The following is a 22288-nucleotide window of genomic DNA, read 5'->3' as shown; positions in this document are numbered from 1 at the left end:
TGCAATAGTGAATGACATTCAGGGCAGCAAGGTGTTGGGGAAGAGGGGTAGGTTTGGGAGAGGCCCCACTGGGGGCTGGGCTTGGCCCCTGAGTTCCATTTGTACAGATCCCCTCTGAGATGCTTATGAGACATGCAAGTGCAGGGGATGGCAGGCTAGCATGCACAGAAATCTGGGACTTGGGAGAAACAGCTCTAGAGATACAGATCTGGTAGTCAACACGGGCATCGGTGCTAGGCATGTGGGCAGTGGCAGGGTGAGAAACATTTTGTAGAGCCCAAGCAAATTTGGGCAGCTGCTTAAGAAAAATATTTAAAAAAAAAAAACATCAGTGCATGGTTATGACTCCTTGGCTTGAGCAAGTGAGAGACCTCAGACTTGCATTTCATTGTCTTCATGGTGAATTCTGTTGGTGTGTATGCACTTTGAATTATCCAACTCCTATAGGACTCAAGGCACAAAACGTGCTTTACAAGCTTTCAAAGGTTCTGTGACCAATAGTGAAAGTCTGTTGAGGGGAGAGTGAGCAAGATTGAACGGCTAAGTGAACTGCTGCTTTCATTTAACAAACTGGACATAACTAAGGGCTTATTATCAATACTGTATTTCCTTCAGGAAGACTAACTTTTAAAGCTTTTCTCATTAGGCAGCTTTCAAGTGGAGTTGTCAAGTGAAGCAAACTGCAAATCATGACAACTTGAAGACAGAATCTATTTAGTGGGTTTCTAGAATGTTCCTTAGCAGTAGGATTTGTGTATATAAAACTCAGCAAAACTTATTCAGCATTCTTCATGGGGGAGAATATTAAGTGAACACACTTGTGACTTACAGCTGTCTGTGAAACCACATTTGGTACTTTTGAGTCATGTAGTTACTCAAAACCTTAATCCAGGCACTGTCTAGGACAGTCATGCATTGACAATTAGGAGGGGATCAAAGAGTTATTGTGACCCCTCAACAGCACTGTGAGCCCAAACAGATGAGGACACTGGGACAGAGACATGGGAAGATGATGACATGCCAGTCTGGGCTTTCAACTCAGTGATAGCAATAGCGGTACCTATCAGGTGCCTGCTGCTGGGGGAGCCATGCACTGAGATCTGAGAGGAAAAAGAATTCTGCTTTTTAACTCCTGATTACACAACACTAAAGAGCTGAAAGCTTTTCTCTTCTTGATGCAGGAGGTTGAGAAATGCTTTTAAAATGAAAATGTGTAAGCAGCCCGAATTATGTAAACTGACAAGAAGTGCTGGAAACATATTGTTAAGTAAGGTTCCCTGGAGAGAAATGCCAGAGACAAAAGTTTGTGATCTGAGCACGGGATCAAATTAACTACAGAAATGTAGGGCGGTGGAAAGCCCATGGAACTTGCTAGTACATAGAAACTGAAGTAAACTCGATTGAGGAAGTCTACTGTGGAGCTGAGGGAGTCATTAGGAATTTTGAAGTTAATAAAACAAATGAATCAACTTTTGTCACCAGGGAAACCAATCCCCATGTGTAAATCCCCATAGTTTTCCTAAGGATTAAGAAAGGAAACTATTTATAAATCAGATTAATTTTAAATTCGATACTACACGTTGGTTAAGATTTTTCCTTTCTCCTATTTGGAGTTGGCCCCCACCCCAGCCCCAGTTTTTACGAAGCTGAGAAAACAAATATTCTTCCAAGGATGCTAAGTTCCTTATAAAATAAAGTGACTGAGCTGAGAGTCAGGAAACATAGCTGCCCTCATGTAATTTGAAAGGGGTTTGTTTTGAATAACTGCCTGCCAACTGTTACCCCAACATGTAGTGTCCAATTTAAAATTCATTTGATAGAGGGATGCTTGCTATATTCACTTTTTTTCAAGTGTGATTTTCCTTACTCTTCCCCCCCCCCCCCCACTTAGGTGAAAACAAACCAGTTAGTGTTTTGTCAATGGTTTAGCTCCGAAGCCTCTTTATTGTTAGCAGTTAATGGGATGTGTCCATTCCTGTATGCAAATGAGTTGCTTCTGAAGACCGAGAGCTTGGGGGATGGCCGCCATGACGTAAAGCGCTTGTCACACACATAAGGACCTGTTCGATCCCCGGCGTACATGAGAAAGTGGGCTGGCAGCAGGGAATGCCTGTCATCCCAGCACTGGGAAAGTGAGGACAGGAAGGAGGAGGGGGAGGGTCCCTGAAGCTTGCTGGCCAGGTCTGTGAGCTCCAGGTTCAGTGAGAGGCTCTGGGGAGAGATCAGGGAGGAATGCCATCCAATGTTGGCCTCTGCCTCCATGGGAGCATACAAAAAAAAGCATGCACTAAATAAATGAATAAATAAGTGCGTATTGAGCATCTATTATACACTAGCCACTGGTGTAGGTGCTGCAACCAAATTAGCAATGAGAAAAACAAACAAACAAAACCACCCCCAGGACAATGAAAATGTGCCCATTAGCTCCTAAGTGGTTGAGGCGGGGCAGGCTTCAGGAGGCTTTGCTGAGATGACCTTTAGGATACAATCTGCCGCCAGCCCAGGGAGGTAAGGGGACAGGGAATGCAGGTAGAGGACTGTGAGTACAGAGGTTAACTCAGGAACGGGCTTGGCCTGTTTTGGGCAGGGCAAGAGCTCTAGGAGGTCAGAGCCACTGGGGTTGATAAAGTAGGCTGAGCAAGGAGCTGGTTAGTTCTCACTGGGTGGGAAGGGACCAGAAGTTTTAACCTGGGCCGTGACATGACTGGCATTTCAAGCCAGGTGTGTTGTGAGCACGAACCACCACCTGGCAGCCTGAAGCTGGGGAGGCTCACAAGCACAGTGCTGGCCTCAGCTGGCCCTTCCTGCTGCACAGCGGCAGCAGCAGATGTGGATAGGTCATTGAAGTCTTCTGTGCTGGCAGTTGGCAGACTTGGTACTCAAGCCCCCAGCCCTTCTGGTCTGAAGAATATCAACTCTATTTCTATGACATCAGCCCCATCATACCCCTTCTCTTCTCCCTTTTCCAAGACTTCCTGTTTACTCCTTCACTCTCACATTATGTTATTGTACTTTTTATCGGCATAAATAGAAACTTGCTGGGATCTCACTCTTTACCCCTTCCTTTTAAAGACAGGGTTCTATGAATCCCTGGCTGGTCTTGAACTCCTTATGGAGTTGAGAAGAACCTTGAACATATCAGATCCTCTTGCTTCTACCTCCCAAGTGCAGGGGATTGTGTCCCAAGTGTACCCGTGTACTGGGGATTAAACTCAGGGCTTCCTGGTCTGCCAAGTGACCTACGTACCATTTCTCCCATCTTCTAAAAAGGGTACGTTGGTGCCATTTTTCTTCCAAATTTGCCACTTCCTTATTTATAGCAAAGTTCTTTATCAATTCTGCTCATTTTCCCTCCTCATGAACTGCTCCAATGAGTCTTCTATGGCTACCACTTCCCTGAAATAGGGCTAATGCAGGGGTCAATTCTCAGTGCTTGTTTTAAGGGTGTGCAATCCTTTCTGAAGTAATTGCTTTGCCACATGTGGAGACCCCCCTTCTGGATGTCTCATTTCTCACCAGACACCTGTCCACACCTGGTGTCTTCTCTGTTGGGGAGCTTGGGCTTCTTCTTGCAACTTCTCCATCACGCTCATGGCTTCATCTGGGCCAATGCCACGCCCTCTGGACCGCGTACACCGGGAGTTGAAATTCATCTGCTTTGATCTCCCTCCTAAACCCGAGGCGTGCCTACTCATGTCTTGCCTGCATCTCTTTTCATGTTGAGAGATAAACTAAGCATGCTAATTCAACCCATGGCGGCCCAAAGAAAAAGTCCGTCTGCACATTGGCTTCAGACCTATTTTCCTCACTCTATGCCAATGTCTTTCCTTTGCTGCAGCCACAAATGCCAGTCCTTCCCGAATCTCTCCCTCTCACACCCCACCTTCTGTCTGTTAGGCTGTGCTGACTCCTGTTTCCACAGGTATCCATTTCTTCCATCCTAGTCTGAGGTACCATGAACTCCTTTCTTCGTTATTGTTAGCGGTCCCTTCCCCGGCTCCATTCTGCTCCTTTTAAAAGGCGACCAAGCCATTCCTGTTTCCGTTCCCTAGGGGTTCGTCATGTAGAGGAAAAGCCATATAGTTCATGCTTCCTCCTACCCTCCCCTTTTCAGCCACCCTGACCTCAGAACTCCCCAGGCATACTCAAGGCAGCAACTGTTTTTCATGTCCTTCCCCTAGGTGGGTATCTACCTCATAGTGCCACCTCCCTTTTCTTGCCAATCTACTTTCAATCAGACTCCAGATCTACTTTATTTCAGTTCTTAGCACACAAACATTCCTTTGGCTTATTAGCTATCTCTCATTACATTTAGTTCCTTGAGAGCAGGAATTTATTTAAAAAAAAAAAGTGTTTTACCTGCATGGGTGTGTATGTACCACATATATTCCTGCTGCCTGCAGAGGCTAGCAGAAGAGTATCTGGTCCCCCTGGAACTGGAGTTACGGACAGTTGTGAACTGCCCTGGACAGACTGGGAAGCATGCCTAGGTCCTCTGCAAGAGCAACAAATGATGTGAACGAGTAAACCCCAAGGGGCAGGACTTGTCACTCTTCCTTCTTGCTCCTCATCACCTAGAACAATCAATCCCCTGGTCTGTAACGGAAGTACATTGTTGAATGCACGAATAAATGCATGAACAAGCTGGATATAGGAGGGAGGTGTGGCCGGGACAGCATCTAAGCTTCAAGTCTGAGAGAGTGAATCCACAGTGAAAGGGGGCAGCCGGGAGGGGCCTAGGTTTCTCGGTGCAGGGGTAGCTAGAGTCATTTTGGATATATTAATTTGGAAATGTTCATTAAGACACTAATAGAGACACATTACATACATTATATAGGCAGCTGAATATGAATCTACCTAAGTCTGAATGTGGGAGGCCACTGGCCTTATGAAGCCAGGTGAGACCATTCGTCAGGAGTAGAGGGGAATGGGGTTCAAGACTGGATCAAGCCCTCGATTCGACCAATAGTGAAGTAGGCGCTGAGGCTCGCAGAAGGGGCAGGAAAGAGAACCCAAGTGAGGGCATCCCGAGTCCTGCTATGGAGGAGACAAAGGTACAGGCTGCTCTTCCACTCCCCATCACTATAGATCACCTTCTCTGTTTCCAAACAGCTCTTCTGTCCTTCCCCAGGACTCTGAAACCCCAGGGTGCCTGTCACCACAGCTTCCCTTCTCTTACTTGGCTTGAGATTCCTTCCTCCTCCACCCATCCCCACCCTGTCATTCAGGAAAACCTTTGATTAAGACTTCTCAGTTTCTTCTAGCCCTGAATCTGAAGAACAAATGGAACTTGACTAGTTCTTTTAAGGTTAGGGGCATAGCCCTGAAGCAGGACTTTAGGAGGCCACCTGGCGCAGTCCCCTAAGACAGCCGACTTTCATACTTCAACACCACCTCTCACTTTCTGTTGTGACTCTCTTAGTTGACGCCATCTCTGAAGATCAGGTTTCTAGTCTCCCCCGTACCTTGTCTAGAGACCATAGTCATCTAAATACTGCCCTGGTGTATTCTGGGAATTTTCACAAGGATTCCAACTTGAACTCCAGTTGCTGAACATCTATTTGATCAGCCATTCCTGCCTCAACTATCATTCTGTCTCCCTTTAAATTCTCACCAGCACTTTGACACCCTCAAATCACATACTTCTGAATTTCTCCTATGAAAGCACAAGCCCCTTGGAAGCCAGGGTACTATCCAACTCCACCCACACTGCCTACTGTGACCCATTTCATTCCCTGTGGAAGAGAGGACGGTTCCAAGGCGCTCCCCTTTCTGTTAAATGAAAGGGTAGAGCATACTTTATGCTGGTGGAAATAATCTGTGCTGTAGAAAGAAAGGGGAGCAGAAGGCAGAATACAGGCACAATGGGGAGCTAGAAAAATGCAAGAAAATGAATCAGGATTCGCGGTGACACTTTTCTGTTGGTAACTTTCAATTACTCCTGGAGTCCTGGCCTGTAAAGAGGGGTGCTGTGGCCGTGTTCTAAGAGGATGGCTGCCTAACTTTACTCTCTGCATGAGACTGACCAAAGGCTGTAGGTACATATCAGAACTCTCAACACATTAAGGCTTCACCATAAAAATGTTTTTCCATGAACTAAACCATGACAACCCCAGGGTGATTTTTAAAATAATAATAACGTGGCAGGCAGATTTCTTTCAAGTACTATATAAACGAAGAATGACATTTTCATTAACGCCTCTCTCTCTCTTTCAGGAACTATGTGAAAAACAACATTTGTTTCATGAGTCATCACCAAGAAGAATTAGTGCCAACACGGCTTCAGAAAAGCAAGCCCCGAGAGCGGCTCCCGGAGTGTACAAAGCTGTGTGGACGGGGACAGCCACAGCAGCCTTCTGCAGGGACCTAAGGGGCTCGGATCCTTACAGATGGTGCAGGGGCAGCACTTACTGGGGGGTCTCTGCCATGGTTTCTCCTCAGTGGCATGGAGAAATTTTACACGGACACCCTGAAGCTAGAAAGACAGCCTTTAATTCCTCTTCCCCAAATGGGACCTTTGCGAAACGGTACACAAGGCGCCACCAATGCCCCCAATGTATCAGGTAAAACAAACCGAAATCCTGGCAGATTCAATACCTTCTACCTTCTCTTCAGTGCAGCCTTTTGAAAGACTACGTCCTAGCGACGAGGCCAGCCTCTGCCTTAAGCCGTCTGTGTAGGATGCCGGTCACAGCTTCATGCTTAGACACGGAGCCTTCAGGACAGGCACTTAGCCATTGTGGCCTCTGAAGACACTCCTTGCTCTGGGTCTTCTGTCAAAACACTGTGGATGGTTCAATTGCACCTATGTTGTAGATCAGGATGGTGTCCTGGGTAAGACCCTCGTGACAACTCAAGTCTGCCAGCACCAAGCTCACAACGCTAGTACACCACACATAATGAAATACTAGTTAATCAAAACTATTCTTTTATAAATTTTATGTCAAATTTTTAAAATGCTAAGATAAACCATTTTTCCCTTTTTAAAAGTGATTAGAAAAGTCCATTTAAAAATCCTGGGACCATATTTATTTAGAACGAGTTTAGTGAATATTAGAAAAGGAATCTGACATAAGGTTATTATTTATCCAGATCTCTAAGCAGTTAGGTTTAAGTTATAAAGTCAAATCTAGAAAGACTGCGTCCTGGGAAGGCGCTTGTGGTAGGTAACCTCTAGCAATCTACAGCTTTCTGTGTCCTTCCCACTCCTCAGGAATCTCTCTACCTCAGGCTACGGCAGACTGCCTCTCAGTGCTCACTTTCCGACAAATGCACACAGAATAAATGGACACCCACATCAGGACAGGTCCCTCTGTCTTTTCTGTGATGTATGTTGATAAGCCATACCAGCAAGGTGGGTTTTACCCACAGGATGCATTTCTCTAGCCTGTTTTTCCAGTTGAACTTTAAGATTTGACAAAACATCTCACCAACAGAATTTGCATATGACAGAAAAACCTGTGATAAAGAATCTTGACTCATTCAATAAACTACAGATGGTACACAAAAAATAACCCTTAAGGTACAAACAGCCTAACTTGAAAAATAATTCAAAGAAATATTAACTCCCCCAAAAGAGCCCCAAATCCCTTAATTTGGGATTTTCTTCCTTTCACTACCAAATGGTCCCGGTCTGATAGAGAGGTCCATGGCCCCATCCCATTCTCCTCTAGTAAAGTGGAAAGACATGAATCCACACACAGCAGCAAAGAGAGCAGCCCCCAAGCCTCAGGGGCATGACGGGAGGGCCTGGTTCTGAAATGCATCAGCTAAATTAAAGGAGGCAGAAAGGAGCCGTGAGGAAGGGAGATTTAATCTTGATTATGTCGTGGTATATCTCACATCACGTAAGAATGTGTGCTGTTTTCTGTTTGTTGTGGGAGGGGAAGGCAAGGTGTGTTCTGTAGAATGTCAATTTAAATTTACCATATCTGGAATTTTATGCCACGTTAAAAAAACCAAAAACCCAAGGCAGGTTATCAACCTAAGCTTTCTTCTTCTTTTTTCCCTCCAAGTCTGAGATTAAGATATTTTAAAAATTGTTAAATGATTTTAAACATATATTATAGACACACATATTTGGCTATTTGGTATTCCTTGTGAACGGTCAAGAAACGAGCAAAGGCAGCGCATTACTAATGACTTCAATGTAAGTATCATAAACGTTCTATTGTCCTCTTATTACCCCAAGAATGGAACTAAGCACTTTGGTTTTCAAAATAATGTTTTACCCAGTATTAGCCCCGCCCCACCCCCAGCACATGAAGCCTTTGGTTTTCAAAATAAAAAGGGGGAATACTTACACTTTGTATGTCTATATTCACAGTTTTTATTTATATAAAAATGTTACAGTACTTGTGGAAAAGCAGGTGACAAGAGGCTCACTCGCTCCTTCCCAGCTTTGTTTAGGGGACCGCCCAGGAAGCTGCCAGGTAGTGCCCACACAGCAGGAGCGTCCAGACTCCATCACGCTTTCTTCACCCCTCAGACCATTCCCAAGAGCTTCAGGCCAGCCTGGCTTTCAGGCCGCTCAACACTGAACACGTGACATCATTTGGATCTGCACCTTCCCTACACAAGTCTCTGCCTCACGTCTGTATTTCTGTGTGTGTGTGTGTGTGAATACTGCTAATCAAACAAGTGGGAAGACCAGAGAGCTTTTAGTCTACCTCTAACTGCATCCCCACCCTGCCCCCCAGGTATCAGGATTTTGGCTAATGATCTTAAAACAAAGCAAATAAACAAATAGAAAAATTGAAGATTTAAAAAAAATCACAATTAACTATGGGAAAAGCAAGTATAAAAGTTAGCCTTTGTTCCTACTTTTTGAAGGATTGAAAGGAGGCAGGGTATGGCAGCTTTTAGAAGACAAAATTGACTATAGAATCCTATGTACTGTTCAGTGCGGTCCTTAAGCTAGCCTTGTAAGAGGTTATACTACGTAGAAAACGTACTAAGCACAGAGGTTTAGATGTTGCAAGCTTTTGCAAATATTTCAAACTATATTAATAATACAGAGTTTCATGGGAAATAGTTTAGTTTATGTGGAATCTAAGTTTTGACTCCAGCTAGCTCATTTGTAGGTAAACCCACTACTGCTTATACTAACACCTGTCTGATCCTGCCTTTCCGTCCAGAGCCCACATATTGGTGAGGGCCATGTTTCCTACACATATTCTAACCTTTAAATCAGCACTCACATACTTCAGTCATCCTTCACCTCCACTTACTAAGACAAAGGGAGGGCAGAGATGAGCTTGCCCATGGCTTTCTGCTTCAAGCAGAGCTCTAACTACACAGTGGCACAGACACAGCTTGTGGGCACTTCTTGTTAAAACACAATGTTAGCAACTTCCAACAAGACTTGTGGTATAGCCTTGAGCACCAACCTAAGATCAGTAAGAACCTCAACTCCTCTGCCATCTCCAGCGAGTCTCTGCAGAGTCACAAAGGTAATACGAGGTACAGCCTAGCACAGCTTCCTTCCCATGCCCATCGAGAGGAAATGGCCTCTGTAAAACTACAATTCCTTCGCTTGTAAAGTCCTTTACCATTTTCTACCATATTAAATTAGTAACACAGAACATTACTGTTTACCTGTGGAGTTCTACCCTAGTTACCTAGAGCTTATATACATGTTTTTTATTTCCAATCTTCAAGGAAAAATTCTAATTGGTATTTGGTAACAGAGCATGAAAAGATACTATATACATGTAGCATACACACACACACACACACACACACATATCTATATATACAAACACACTTCAAAAAGAAGCCCACATACTTTAGCCAAAGTCTAAGCCTGCATAGATTTTAAAAAATTATGAATACAGTTTGTTTAAAAGAGAAAATGGTCAATAAAAGTTACAGAATGGATATGAAGAGAGATCTTTTCCAAACTTTTATTTGTGCACATTCAATTTAAAAAGATAACTTTTACAGGTTCTTTGGTGCCCATATTCAGCATACAAAAATGTAAAAGACTATTCACAAATAAAACCCATTAGCTCCAACTGGAAAAATAAGGACAACAATAAAACAATTTTCTTAAGGTAGTGCACACTGACAGCTCTGCCTGTGGGGACATGAGAATTACTGCGAAAATAAATAGAACGTCCTTTTGTAAAAGCAGCAACGTCATGTCTTGTAAACTTCCTTTTTATATTACAGCCAAGTTTGAAGTACAATCCAAAGGGACTGGAGCTTACACTGTAGCCGTGAGTACGAACGAGTCTATTTCCTCAGTCACTGTTGGTCCAGTTTTCCTCGTGGTTTGAGTCCAATGTGCAGCAGGTTTCAAGGTGCTCAGTTAGACACTAACCGCTCAACCAAGTGTGAGTTATAAAATTTCCTTCCTGCTTTCAAACACAAATGGGTAGACCTGCTCCACAGCAGTGGCCACAGCCTTTACATTGGGCCCTGTAACCAACAGAACGGGGAGAGGTTAAGAGGAGCCCACAAGAGGGGCAGCCGGGGAAACTGACTTCCCAGGGTCAACACACTTGGCCCTGGTTTAGAAGCTCGGGCCACTGTTCAAAGTACTGCACTTACACAATCCTGGATGTCTAGAATCACAGCAAGAACCGAGAGAACGGGTTTTCTAAACAGTTAAAACACAAGTTAGGTGCTTGAGTTTTGGGGCACTGGCATGAAAAACTGCTCTGCCACCGAGGGGGACGGACAGACGGCACTGCACCAGTGCAGGAAGGAAGGACAAACTGACTGGACACTCGCTGTCCTTTGGGCCACTGTCATCAGTCAAGACTCAATGGAGAGTCCCAGGCCATGAGGGGCCCAGCCAAGGGATGCAAGGGTGTCGCCTAAACACTGGCTCTTACATTCTAGGGCCTAAGTCTCTAGCCTCATACGTTAGCACTGAGGTGGCTGGCAGAGTTCTGGGGGAAGCATCAGGTGATGAAGCGATGCTATGGAGTAATTCATTATGTAGTAATTAACCCACAGACCCTGGATCATTTAAATGGGCAAAGGAAACACTAAACAGGAGAAATGGTTTCTTAACTAGTGAACAAAACTTGTTTCACTGGTATATAATCACCTCTTGAAGTCAAGAAAACCCAGTTATAGTGCTCTCAGGAACTACCCATTTCACGGGACATTCCAGATGTATGGATACATGGCATAATACTTAATCAGGTCAATAATTAAACATTTAAATGGAATGATCACAAACACAAGGCATAGTAATTAACAGGGTTATTTTTCTTAAATCTGTTATGATGTCTTATTTGTCAGTTCAGTAAATATACTCTGGGGGGGAGGGGCATGTTAAGTCAGAGTCTCACTCATACTGTAGCCCTGGCTAGCCTGGAACTATGTAGATCAGGCTAGCCTCACAAAGATCTGCCTGCCTGAGTGCTGAGATTAAAGGTGTCAGCTACCACCCCCAGCATATTCACATTTCTTTAGGTTTACATTGGGTTATCCTAAACTTAATAGAGACTTAACTATACATTGAGACCTTTCAGAAACATAGGTTCAGAAGTTCAGAAGCATTTGAAATAAGAGAACAATGAAACTGTTCCTCACTGCCCCATTTTTAGGATTGAGGTAGGAACCTAGCAATTGGCTTTGAAAGGCCCCAGGAAGATAGGAAAACACACAGCATCAGTTAAACTGCAGCTGATTTGTTAACTCTTTATTCTCTTAAGAATCGAAGTAGCAAAATTCAAGAAGACTAGGAATCTATCTTAGCTCAGTTTTGTTTTGGGGGCCTGACTCCTAAGCAACGTCCAAGTATAATTTATCATCACAGTGCATTTCAAAATCGGCCTGCAAGCTAATGCCTCCCTGGACATGCATGCCTATCGAAGGCACCCCTTCCAACTACCTAAAAGATTCAAGAGATAATGAAACACATGGAGAACATAACAGACAGGAATCAGTTATATTTGAATATTTTGCTTATCACCAGAGCTCATAAAATAGTTTTTCCTGGGTAATTTAAATGCACTATATCATGTTATATATATGTACATATAAAATGAAGATTATAGGGGAATATTCTTGTTCAAATGTCTGTAGAGTACAGTTGTGCACTAGGTGAAACAATGAGAGTATGTGAAGTAAATACAATCACTTGGGACACTGAAAATGAACCTCGTTAAGATGACGAGAAAGGCAGGCAGACACAAGACAAGCACAGTACAGATCGTATGTAAGTAATACAAAGGTAGGAAAACTAATCTCCAGTGCCTAGAGTCAGGGGACTGACTTCCTATGAAGGTTAAAGGAAGTGACTACAGGAGACAAGTTAGACACTTCTTACTTTGTTTTTTAACCTCTGCCTCGCAAGTGCAGAGACTGCCCACTAGACACTGTTCTCATCAACGAATCATAGAATGGAATCACAGAATCTCTTTTATCATTCAATCCAGAGCAATTATGGCTCCGTCATACATTACCTGTCACTGTGATACTTCCTGTTGAAAATATCTGTAATGTAGCTCTTAGAGACTTTATCCGATAGCACACAGCAGGATGAAGTTCAGGTTCATAGCTATATAAAAACACAATCATGTTTTGTTATTTATACTGAATGGCAGCTTCAAAGTTTGTATGTTGTCTTGATTCTCCAAAGACCTACCTGGCATGAGGTCTATTGTTCTTGGTGAATTCTGGCAAACGGATTTCAAAGGGCATGTTACAAACTGCCAAAACATTCACAACCTTAAAATCTGTAAAAATTACCTATGGGAGAGAAGTAAAATTCCATAAATTATTTTGAAACATACAAAAAAGTGCTTATGAAGGTAATCTGTACTAATTAAAAACCCTCAATAACACCATTTTAAAATGATTGTATAATTGAAACTATGTATGTCATCTTTTAAATTTTAGGTATAACTCAATATTGAAAACGGGATATTTAAAAGAGAAAAGAGCAAGAAAAAGAAAGGAGTTCAAAAGTCAGAATGGAAAAGCTGTCAGAGAATTCAATTCACAGAGTGAAGGCTGGGCTCTTAAATTCAATGCAAAGGCATCTCTGTGGGCTCAGGTAGATGTCAGTGATCCTTGTCATGAGCCAGTCAAAAGCTGCTTTTAAATAGTAGAGATTTCTCTCGACAATGGTAAGCTTGTGCTAGGGAAAGAAACTTCAAGGCTGCGAGTAATATATTTTTTTAAATAATGTTTTTTGTTGTTTTGTTTTCAAGACAGGGTTTCTCTGTGTAACCCTGGCTGTTCTGGAACTCGCTCTGCAGACCAGGCTGGCCTCAAATTCAGAGATCACCTGCCTCTGCCTCCTGAGTGCTGAGATTAAATGCATGTGCCACCGTCCTGCATGCAAGTACTATTTTCTTAGCATTAACAGCTATTCCTACCAACATCTTCAATTTTTTTTTTTAACATTTCTCCTTTTTCTTTTCATTCTCTCTGTGTGTGTGTGTGTGTGTATGTGTGTGGGGTACTGGGGATTAAACTCCACGCCTTACACATTCCAGGAGAGTCTCTACCACTGTGCTATATATACATACAAGCCCAGTTAAACACTTCCTCCCAAACCGCACTTCCAGGTGACAACTATTCTCCAACTCAGTGCTTGCATGAAGCAGCAGAAGGCTAGATCCACACCACAGCTACACCTCAAAGCTCCCTCTGCCACTTCCTCACACACTGGGGCCCCCACTCCCCACGGGCAGTCCACTTCTTCTATTTCTACCCCCTACCCAAGAACACTTCAAGGACATCTCATCTTCTGCTTTTATTTGTTCACTTGAACATGACCTACCAAGGCCACTCTAAGTAGTAATTTTATTCACACTTTGATTGTGACAAACTACTTGAAAGTTGAGAAACAGCAATGGGTGATAATACACATGAGAGGGTGCCACCCACTATGTCTGCATCAACAGGGCTCTACAGCTCTCTAACTCTCCTGATGACAGGGTTTCTCTGGAGCCCTGGCTGGCCTCGAACTCACAGAAATCCGCCTGCCTCTGCCTCCCGAGTGCTGCGATTAAAGGTGTGCGCCACCACTGCCCAGGACCAGCTATTCTTTAAGAGACCAAAAGGCGTTTTCTGAGGAATGTATGTGTATGTTAGAGAGAGGTGGAAAAACTGGAGTTCAAAGAGCATTACCCTGCAAGAAAACAAGTCTCCATGGGAAAGCAATTTAGGGAAAAACCAGGATCTTTTCCAAATCCCCACACACTTAGCTACCAAATTCTTGATCTGTTTAGTCTATTAAGCTTTTTAACTTATAAAATATAAAATTAAATCTTTGAACAGTATGCATATTTTTGGAAAATGTTACCTGAAAGCCGAGTTTCTGCAGACTACGGGCTAAACGTCTGGCACCAAATTTAGCTTCTTCTTCACTGTAGATGGAGTAAAAAAAGATGGTTAGTGGCACGGACGGTGCACTCTCTACTGAAAGCATCATCGACTGTACCTGACTTTCGGTCCTGGCAAACGTCCTCCCCGTGGAGAGCAAAGCAAAGGAGAAAGCTTACCCAGGCGGCACTCACCTTGTTGCTCCAGTGCAAATAATTTTTCCTGAGGACCAAATTGTAGCTGTAATCCTAGGTTTCCTAAGCTTCATTAATACTTTCTGGAAAAAAAAAAAATCAATCATCTAATAAGCATTAATCTTCGGACTGTTCTGTCCTATGTGCCCATGAAATGTCCACATGTGACGCCAAGCTTATGCAAGGCTGAAATAACTCTTCATCAAGTCACCATCTTAAAGTCGAGTTCATACTGAACACAAAGTCTGAAGACTGAGTTACAAGTGTGTGAACAGGCCTACGAAAACGGTCTGCACACATCTCTCCCTGCAGAGTTCTTCCCTTGCTTGATCATATGCACATTAGCAAACTAAAACACAACTCAATCTGAGGAAGACTTCAAATGTGCCAAAGATCAAGATGGCAAAACTAAAATATGCTGTAAGTTTTCACAATTAAGAAACAGTGAAATGAAATTACTGTACACTTATTATTCTCCCACCTCAAGACTGTCAACTTAAATTCTTGCTTTGTTTTGCTTTCCTGAGTGGGGGCCTTATTAGGTAACCCAAGTTGGCCAACAATGCATGATCCTACAGTCTGTAGTCCCCACACAGACATGTGTTTTGGCACCTGACCCCTTGTGTATTCCTTCTTTGTTAAAGGAAAATATTAACACATTTCAAAATCTTAGCTGGCCGCCAGTGAGTTTTTTGTTTTTTGTTTTTTTTAGCTGAATTTAGTTCACTCTTAGTTTCTAGTTCTAAGAATTTGAGATAATTTACTTAGGGTACACTGGCATTTAGCTTTTAGAATGTAAATGAGCCTTCAGATACAATCTTAACTTAAAAATCTTTTGTTGTGTTGAGTGTCGATGGTATGACTGTTCATATGTGTATGTGCAGGCGTACACCATGGTGTGTTGTGTGTGTGCAGGCGTACACCATGGTGTGTTGTGTGTGTGCAGGCGTACACCGCAGCGTGTCTTTGTCCCTGCTTTCCACTGAGTCTGGCCTGTTGCTCACTGGCAGGCTGGCCCATGCCCTTGCAGGGACTTCACCTCTGCCTCCCTTCTCTGCACAGAACAGCACACTCGCACACCCATCTAGCACTACATGGGTCTGAGCATCCTAACACATCAAGGGATTTACCCACTAAGCCAGCTCCTAACCCTCCATTTCAAAAGTTGTGCAGAGTCATTGTAGAGTGCTAATCTTTATAAGGCCATTGCTTTAATTAACAAGTGTATCATGGACTCTCCTCATATTCACCATCTATGTTCTTTCCTTTCTCCCTGCTCCCGCTTCAAATAGTCTTTCTTTTTCCAGTCTTCCTTCTGCTGTGTCTTATGTGTATGTTATGTATGTTATACTTGAATGGTTTATCTATTTGAAAATCTAGGATCCACAAATTAGAGAAAGTATATGATATTTGTTTTTCTGAGTCTAGCTTATTTCACTTAATATGCTGACTTTCACTGCATCCTTTTCCCAAGAAATGACATACTCATTGTATATTTATGCCACATTTTCTTTATCCTTTCAGATCCTTATGGATACCTACCCTGATTCTGTAACCTAGCTACTTCCATAGATGCTGAATTTTCAGTTCAGCAGTGTGTAAGGTCTACCTTCTCCCGACCTTTTCTGTCCACATCCTTGCCAGCTGTGATGGTTTGAATGAGAATGGCCCATAGGCTCCTATGTTTGAATACTTGATCTTCAGTTGGGGGAACTGTTTGGGAAGGATTAGGAGATGTAGCCTTGTTGGAGGAGGTGTGTCACGGGCGTCAGCCGGCTTTAAAGTTCAAAAGCCCATGCCACACCCAGTGTCAGTCCCTCCCTGACTCCCAACTCTGCCCCATGCTTATGGATCAAGAGGTGAGCGCTTAGCTACTGCTCCTTCCCTGTGCCTGCTTGCTTGCCTACCTTCCCACCAGGAGGATCTTAAAACCCCTGAAACTGTAAGCCACCAATAAACTCTTTCTTCTATAAATTGCCTTGGTCATGGTATCTCATAACAACAATAGAAAAGTAAAACACCAGTAATCTTGTTTTATTTTGCATTTCTCACATTTCTAATGTTTATTTAGCTGCATTTTTGATAAAAGGTGTGTGCCATCACTGCCTGGCCCAAATGTAATAGGTTTCACAAAACATAAACTCTTAAATCTAGGTTAGGATATGAATCACATTTTTTAAGCAATTTATTAAAAATATATCTTAGCTAACTAAAAAGGAACAGGAAAATTTACATACAACAAACATTCAATTAGGGTATAAAGCCACTAAGACTCGGAGTGAGTGGCTATTCCCAGTACCTGCCAACTCCATGAGAAGGCCCTTCTACAGGGCTCCCTGCTGCATCATTACAAGCAGCACAGAGAAGGTGCTCACAAATTCTCTGTACACAGTCTCACTCACAGCACTGTTCTAGATAGCACACATCCAGAGATTCGGATACTTACTCCAACATCACGCTTATAAATTACATTTGCTCCCTCCAAAGCAATCTTCCGTAAGTTCAAATGGCATCTTGTTCTAAAAACACAGACTACATTTGTAATTAAAATGTCCAATGCAACATCACTGTCTGCATCCATTGGGGAAGTTTAAAAACTTAGTTTCCCACCACGAAGATCACATCCTGGGAAATAAAACAAAATAAAGTCATTGACCTTAAGTGTTCAGCTAATTTGTTTTTCACAAATATTCTTAAAACTAAAATGAAAGAAATATTACCAATATTACAAGAATCAAATCATGTTTCCTCTTAACACTAAAAATGCCACAATAGATGAACATATTATCTTTAACTTTCAATCCTTTAAAGTGAGTAACTCCTCCATGTAAGAACCTGCCCTGTGTTCCAGGTGTGCTACAGTCAGACTCCAAGAACACTGCACGCAAGGGCTAGACCTCATGGTCCCAATGCCCAGTCATTCCTGAGGCCTTGCAGGCACAATACGAAACTAGGATTTTACATAAGGATCCAACTATGTGATGGGCACAGTGGCACCTGCTGGTAATCCCTGCACTTAGGAGGCTAAGGCAGGAGGATGGCCCCAAGTTTGAGGCCAGCCTGGGCTACATAGTATGACCCTGTCTCAGAAAATTAAGAAGTAAAAACTTATAACACCTATATACAACCATACAGTATTCAATTCTGTGTACCAACCATACCTTAATTTCACTATTTTTTCTTATACTTTTGGACTTTAATCTTTCATTTTCTGTTCCATGTGTACATCTGAGCTCCCGTTAATTCTTCACTTAGGGTTAATGTATCCACATTTGTTACGTAGGATTTTAATAGTTATAATTATAACATGTATACATACAAATATATACATATATACATATATATTTGTATGTATACACACACTTTTTTGTACTGTCCTATCTAAGTTGAGTATCAAGATTATGCCAGTCTCAGAAAAATTAGGGTAGTTTCTTACTGCTTAAAATTCTCTGGAAAACAATATAAAAAAAGCTTATTTTCAAAATATTTGAACTTGCATTTGCTTGGGACTTTTTGAAAACCAATTCAGTATCATTAGTAAGTGTTTTGGGATAACTGACGTCTTCTGTAGCTGTGCTAAACTAAAATTCCTGGTTTCTTACTGGTCCGTACAAGCCTCAGCCACAGCACCGCTCACCCACTTTAAATCTGAAGTTACTCTCCTGTGCTTTTCTGTCCTCACACCTTGCTGACAGGTCTTTACTGTGGTTGAGTTGATCCTCTCTGGATTTTTTGTTTTGTTTTGTTTTTGGCCCATGCTTATTTCATCTCCTAGATTTGCTCAACTCATTTCCTAAATTCTTACACTGGAAAATACTTAAGCTTGAATTCCTTTTTCCTCTTTTTGTATAAACTTCGAAGGCCATTATAACCGGGTGGTTCAGTGTTGCTTTACTGGGTGTATGTTTTCAGTGCTTGTCAATTCTAATAACACTTACAATTTTGTTACTGTTCTTCTTAGATGAATTATTTATGCTGAGTTATCAAGATTTAGAATATGTGAGCACTTGTGGAGCTGCTGTCAACCAGCAGTGACTGGGCCAAGCAAAGACTAAACAAGATTAGACACAGAACTGGTAATGACACAGACATGCTGTCCCCATCTAAAAGGGACTGGTTAAAAAGAGAATCACTCAAGCCAGGTGGTGGTGGCATACGCCTTTAATCCCAGCACTAGTAAGGCAGAGGCAGGCAGATCTCTATAAATTCAAGGCCAGCCTGGTCTACAGAGCGAGTTCCAGGACAGCCAGGGCTGAAACCCTGTCTTGAAAAAAAAAAAAAAGAGCATCACACATACTATGAAATATTCTTTTATTGTTTATGTATTTATTTGGAGGAGCCCTCAAAGGTCAGAAGAGCCACCAAATCCCTTGGACCTGGAATTACAGATGGTTGTAAGCCACCATATGGGTGCTGGGATCTGAACACAGGTCCTCTGCAAGGGCAGTAAGTAAGTAAGTAAGTAAGTAAGACACTTAGTCACTGAGCCATCTCTACAGGTCCAACGTATACTTTTATGAATAGTATAAAATACAAAAGCCCTGATGGAGGTTCATGTTGTTTGTTAGTGTATAAAGTTGTGTAGAGATGGGTCAGTGGTTAAGAGCACTTGCTGCTCTTCCAGAGAGCATGAATTCAGTATCAGGAAGCTCACAAACATTTGTAACTCCAGCTCCAGGGGATCCTACAGCTCTGGTCTCTGTTGGCACCTGTACACACATACATTTAACTAGTATAGGTCCCGATAGTTTATTTTGGTTTATAAATTTAAATATACATGTATATTTATATATATATGTCAAAATGCTAACTTCTCTATTCAGAGAATTAGCACATTATAGTGACTTTTTCTTCCTCCATTTCAGTAGAATCTACATTTTGCTTTTTAGCCAGGCTTTCATGTAGCATAGGTTGGCCTCAAACTCTGTACCTGAGGATGAACTTGAACTTGTAATCTACCAACTGAGTCTGAATTTTTAAATCAACAAATACATACTAGGATTACAGTTAAATAATAGTTATTTCTATTTTAAGTATCAACAACTTGCATACTCACTGCCTGATCATGTGTTTTGTCTCCTTTTTCAAGTAAAGGCCTAGTCTGAGTTTGATCTGTCAAGTATCTCCAAATAAAGTATTGGCCATCCCAGCTGTCCTGTTTTCCTGAAATGCTGTGTTCCCAGCACTCTACACAGTGCACTGGGGAAGCTGACAGCCTCCCCCCTTGCAGTGACTGCATGGACAACACAGCACTTCTATTTAGGTCTCTGGCTCTCTAGCCTGCTGGTTGGTATTCACTGCGGTTACTTCCGCAACTGCAACCTCTGATCGCCTGGCAAACACTGCCACCTCCCGGCTCTGCCGACAAACTTCCTCAACAGCAACCACACCACTTTCCACATGACAGTTAAACTGAGAGGCCACAATAAACACTGTCATAGAAACAAAGCAAAAGTAACCTTAACCTCCCATGGAGGACCAAAAAAGTACAACAAAAGAAATCTGCTTCTACACAACAGAAGAATCGTGTTACCCTAAGAGACCGACCGGTGTTGCAGCTGTGGATGATAGAGAAGCCTCAAAGGCCGACCACAAAGTTAGCATCCATCATTTGACAAGTGCAAAAGTAGGCCAAGACTGGTAACAGACCAGGTTACATGGCCACACGGGCCTGCCCGCTCATTTGGTCCCGAGAGATCCCTCTTTTCTAAGTCAGACAAACTAACACAGTTCCAAACCAACATCCGATTCTCTATAAAGCTCCTGAGTTGTAGATGGAAAAACAGCCACTTTACTTCCTGATTCCATCACACCACCCAACAGTCCACACTCCCCTGAGAACAAGAGAAAAAAACCGCATTTTGCCTCTTAGAAAAAGAATGTTCTTTCCCCTCTGAGAAGCAGCATCAACTGGAGAGGAGGGCTTGGCCGTGCTGCCTGCACTAGCTCTGTGACACTGGTCAGTCGCCAGCTTTCTCCAAGTCTTCAGTTCCTCTTTTGCAAACTGGTGATATCACATGTATGGCGAAGGGAGGGTCAGATACCGTTATCAAGAACACAGCAAGTATCACGCACCAAGGTTGTAGATGGATTTACAGTAAATTATGGCAACTGAACATTTCTGAATGAGTTGACAGAAAACTCGAGAGCCATTAAAGCAACAGATGGAAAGAACCAGATCCTAACAGGTTAGGCAGGGGTCAACACACCAGTCATGGGCCAGTACCTGGTTAGTAAAAGTTTTACTGAACTCAGCCATGTGCATGTTTCCATAATGACAAGAGCACAGGTGAATGGTTCTGAGCAAGACTCGTAGGCCTAAACTATTTACTATAGGCCTCTAAAAAAGTCTGATTCCTTGGCCAATCCACTAAGGTACACCCTAAAATATTTAACACTGAAAAACACATAGTCCATTTTTAAAATTAAAAGTAACAAAAAGAATCCGTGTAAAAAGGTCATTGACTGGACTCTGGTTGAACAAACCAATATAAAAGATATTTAAAGGGTAGCATCAAAGATCTATGCAGATCTAATGGACGTGAGTGATATTAGGGAACGACTGTAATTTTTGTTAGGTGAGATAATGGAGTGATAACCCAGACATCCACAACAGAGCTTTACACAAGTATTCAGGAGAGAATGTCATCTACCTCACCAACTTGAAAATACAAGAATCCTTCCACATCAAAACTCAGTAACAGATTTCTTGGGGTCCAGGTGGCTTTCAATGTCTGAAATCTAGCCACACAAATCTGCACAATCTATTCAAAGATGAGTGTCTAATGGGAAAAAATGAAGACATACAATATAGACAAATTCAGGAATTATACAGTAAATTCCATTTTAATTCTAGAACTATTGTCATTTTTCGATACATTATCTCAAGGCTAAACTTCCTGTACTCCCTTTACTCCACCTTCCTGTTGAAGGGGCAGCAGAGGGGAAAAAGCCAGATCAGCGTGGGGCCACAGCACAGCCGCAGAGGAGAACTGAAAACCTTTAGCTTCTTTGGAGGTGACATTCTATCATGAAGACATTCCTGTGCTTGTCTCGAGAGCTTACACATCAGACATCAGTCCTCAGAGTTACAATTATTATTTTTTGTACAAGTATGCAAGAAAAGAATTTATAGTATGCCTGGACTCACACAAAAAGCCATAGGAAAGAAAACGGCACCGACATTATCTAAAACAGAGTAAATGCTGAAATAAACATAGCTCATTACATAAGTAAACAAAATTAACGTTCGCTATGCACATCTCTACCTACTAACTGTACTACTTATTCTAACTATAGACCCTAATACCTGTAAACCCAGCAGCACCTGGAAGTATGAGACAAGAAGATCACTGCAGGGTCAAGACCAACCTAGGCCACACAAAGTGAGACCTGCCTCACAAACAAACAGCCTGGACTGGAAAACAGATGGCATTCATGTAAATAACTTGCCTCACAATGATTATCATGGTTTTTGGTTTGTTTTTTAAATCTACTCTACAGAGAAGGCCAGCAAGATACAGAAGGCTCCGTATGTAAAGGCTCTCACTGTTACCAAGTTGGACAACCTGAGTTCCACTCCTGGGACCCACATGGTGGAAGAACTCCAGCAAGTTGTCTTCTGTCTGACCTCCACACACTTGATGTGGCCATGTGGGCATACACATAGAGATAAATATAAATGAAAGAAAATTAAATCTGACAAAACTCTACAGAGAGCTACAAAGACTATTTCTTATTAAGAATAATTCTCTGATTGTTGGCAACTATCTATTGAAAACTCACACAAAGCAACATAA

The 22288-nt window shown here is 42.4% G+C and overlaps 2 protein-coding genes across 6 annotated transcripts in view; one reads left to right on the top strand and one right to left on the bottom strand.

Annotated features, from left to right (window-relative positions):
- Slc2a12 (solute carrier family 2 member 12) overlaps positions 1 to 8302 on the top strand; it is a 57737-nt gene extending 49435 nt beyond the window's left edge. Inside the window, exon 5 of the mRNA XM_059272654.1 lies at positions 6217 to 8302. Coding sequence (XP_059128637.1) covers positions 6217 to 6370 — 154 coding nt within the window. The 3' untranslated portion in view covers positions 6371 to 8302. The remainder of the gene's footprint in view (positions 1 to 6216) is intronic.
- Positions 8303 to 9891: 1589 nt separating this feature from the next.
- The window catches only part of Tbpl1 (TATA-box binding protein like 1), a 29570-nt gene continuing 17173 nt past the window's right edge, over positions 9892 to 22288 (bottom strand). For 3 of the 5 annotated variants that reach the window (XM_059272659.1, XM_059272656.1, XM_059272657.1), the window contains exons 2-7: positions 16936 to 17114; positions 14490 to 14572; positions 14276 to 14339; positions 12608 to 12711; positions 12426 to 12520; positions 9892 to 10422 (exon numbers count right to left, since the gene is read on the bottom strand). In XM_059272659.1, coding sequence (XP_059128642.1) covers positions 10343 to 10422; positions 12426 to 12520; positions 12608 to 12711; positions 14276 to 14339; positions 14490 to 14572; positions 16936 to 17070 — 561 coding nt within the window. In that variant the 5' untranslated portion in view covers positions 17071 to 17114 and the 3' untranslated portion in view covers positions 9892 to 10342. The remainder of the gene's footprint in view (positions 10423 to 12425; positions 12521 to 12607; positions 12712 to 14275; positions 14340 to 14489; positions 14573 to 16935; positions 17115 to 22288) is intronic. The other 2 variants (XM_059272660.1, XM_059272655.1) reach the window with 1 other exon arrangement.

The sequence above is a fragment of the Peromyscus eremicus genome, chromosome 8b (assembly GCF_949786415.1).
Source record: "Peromyscus eremicus chromosome 8b, PerEre_H2_v1, whole genome shotgun sequence".
Taxonomy (NCBI): Eukaryota; Metazoa; Chordata; class Mammalia; order Rodentia; family Cricetidae; genus Peromyscus; species Peromyscus eremicus.
Note: the sequence above shows the minus strand (reverse complement) of the source record. Positions and strands in the feature narration are given on the sequence as shown.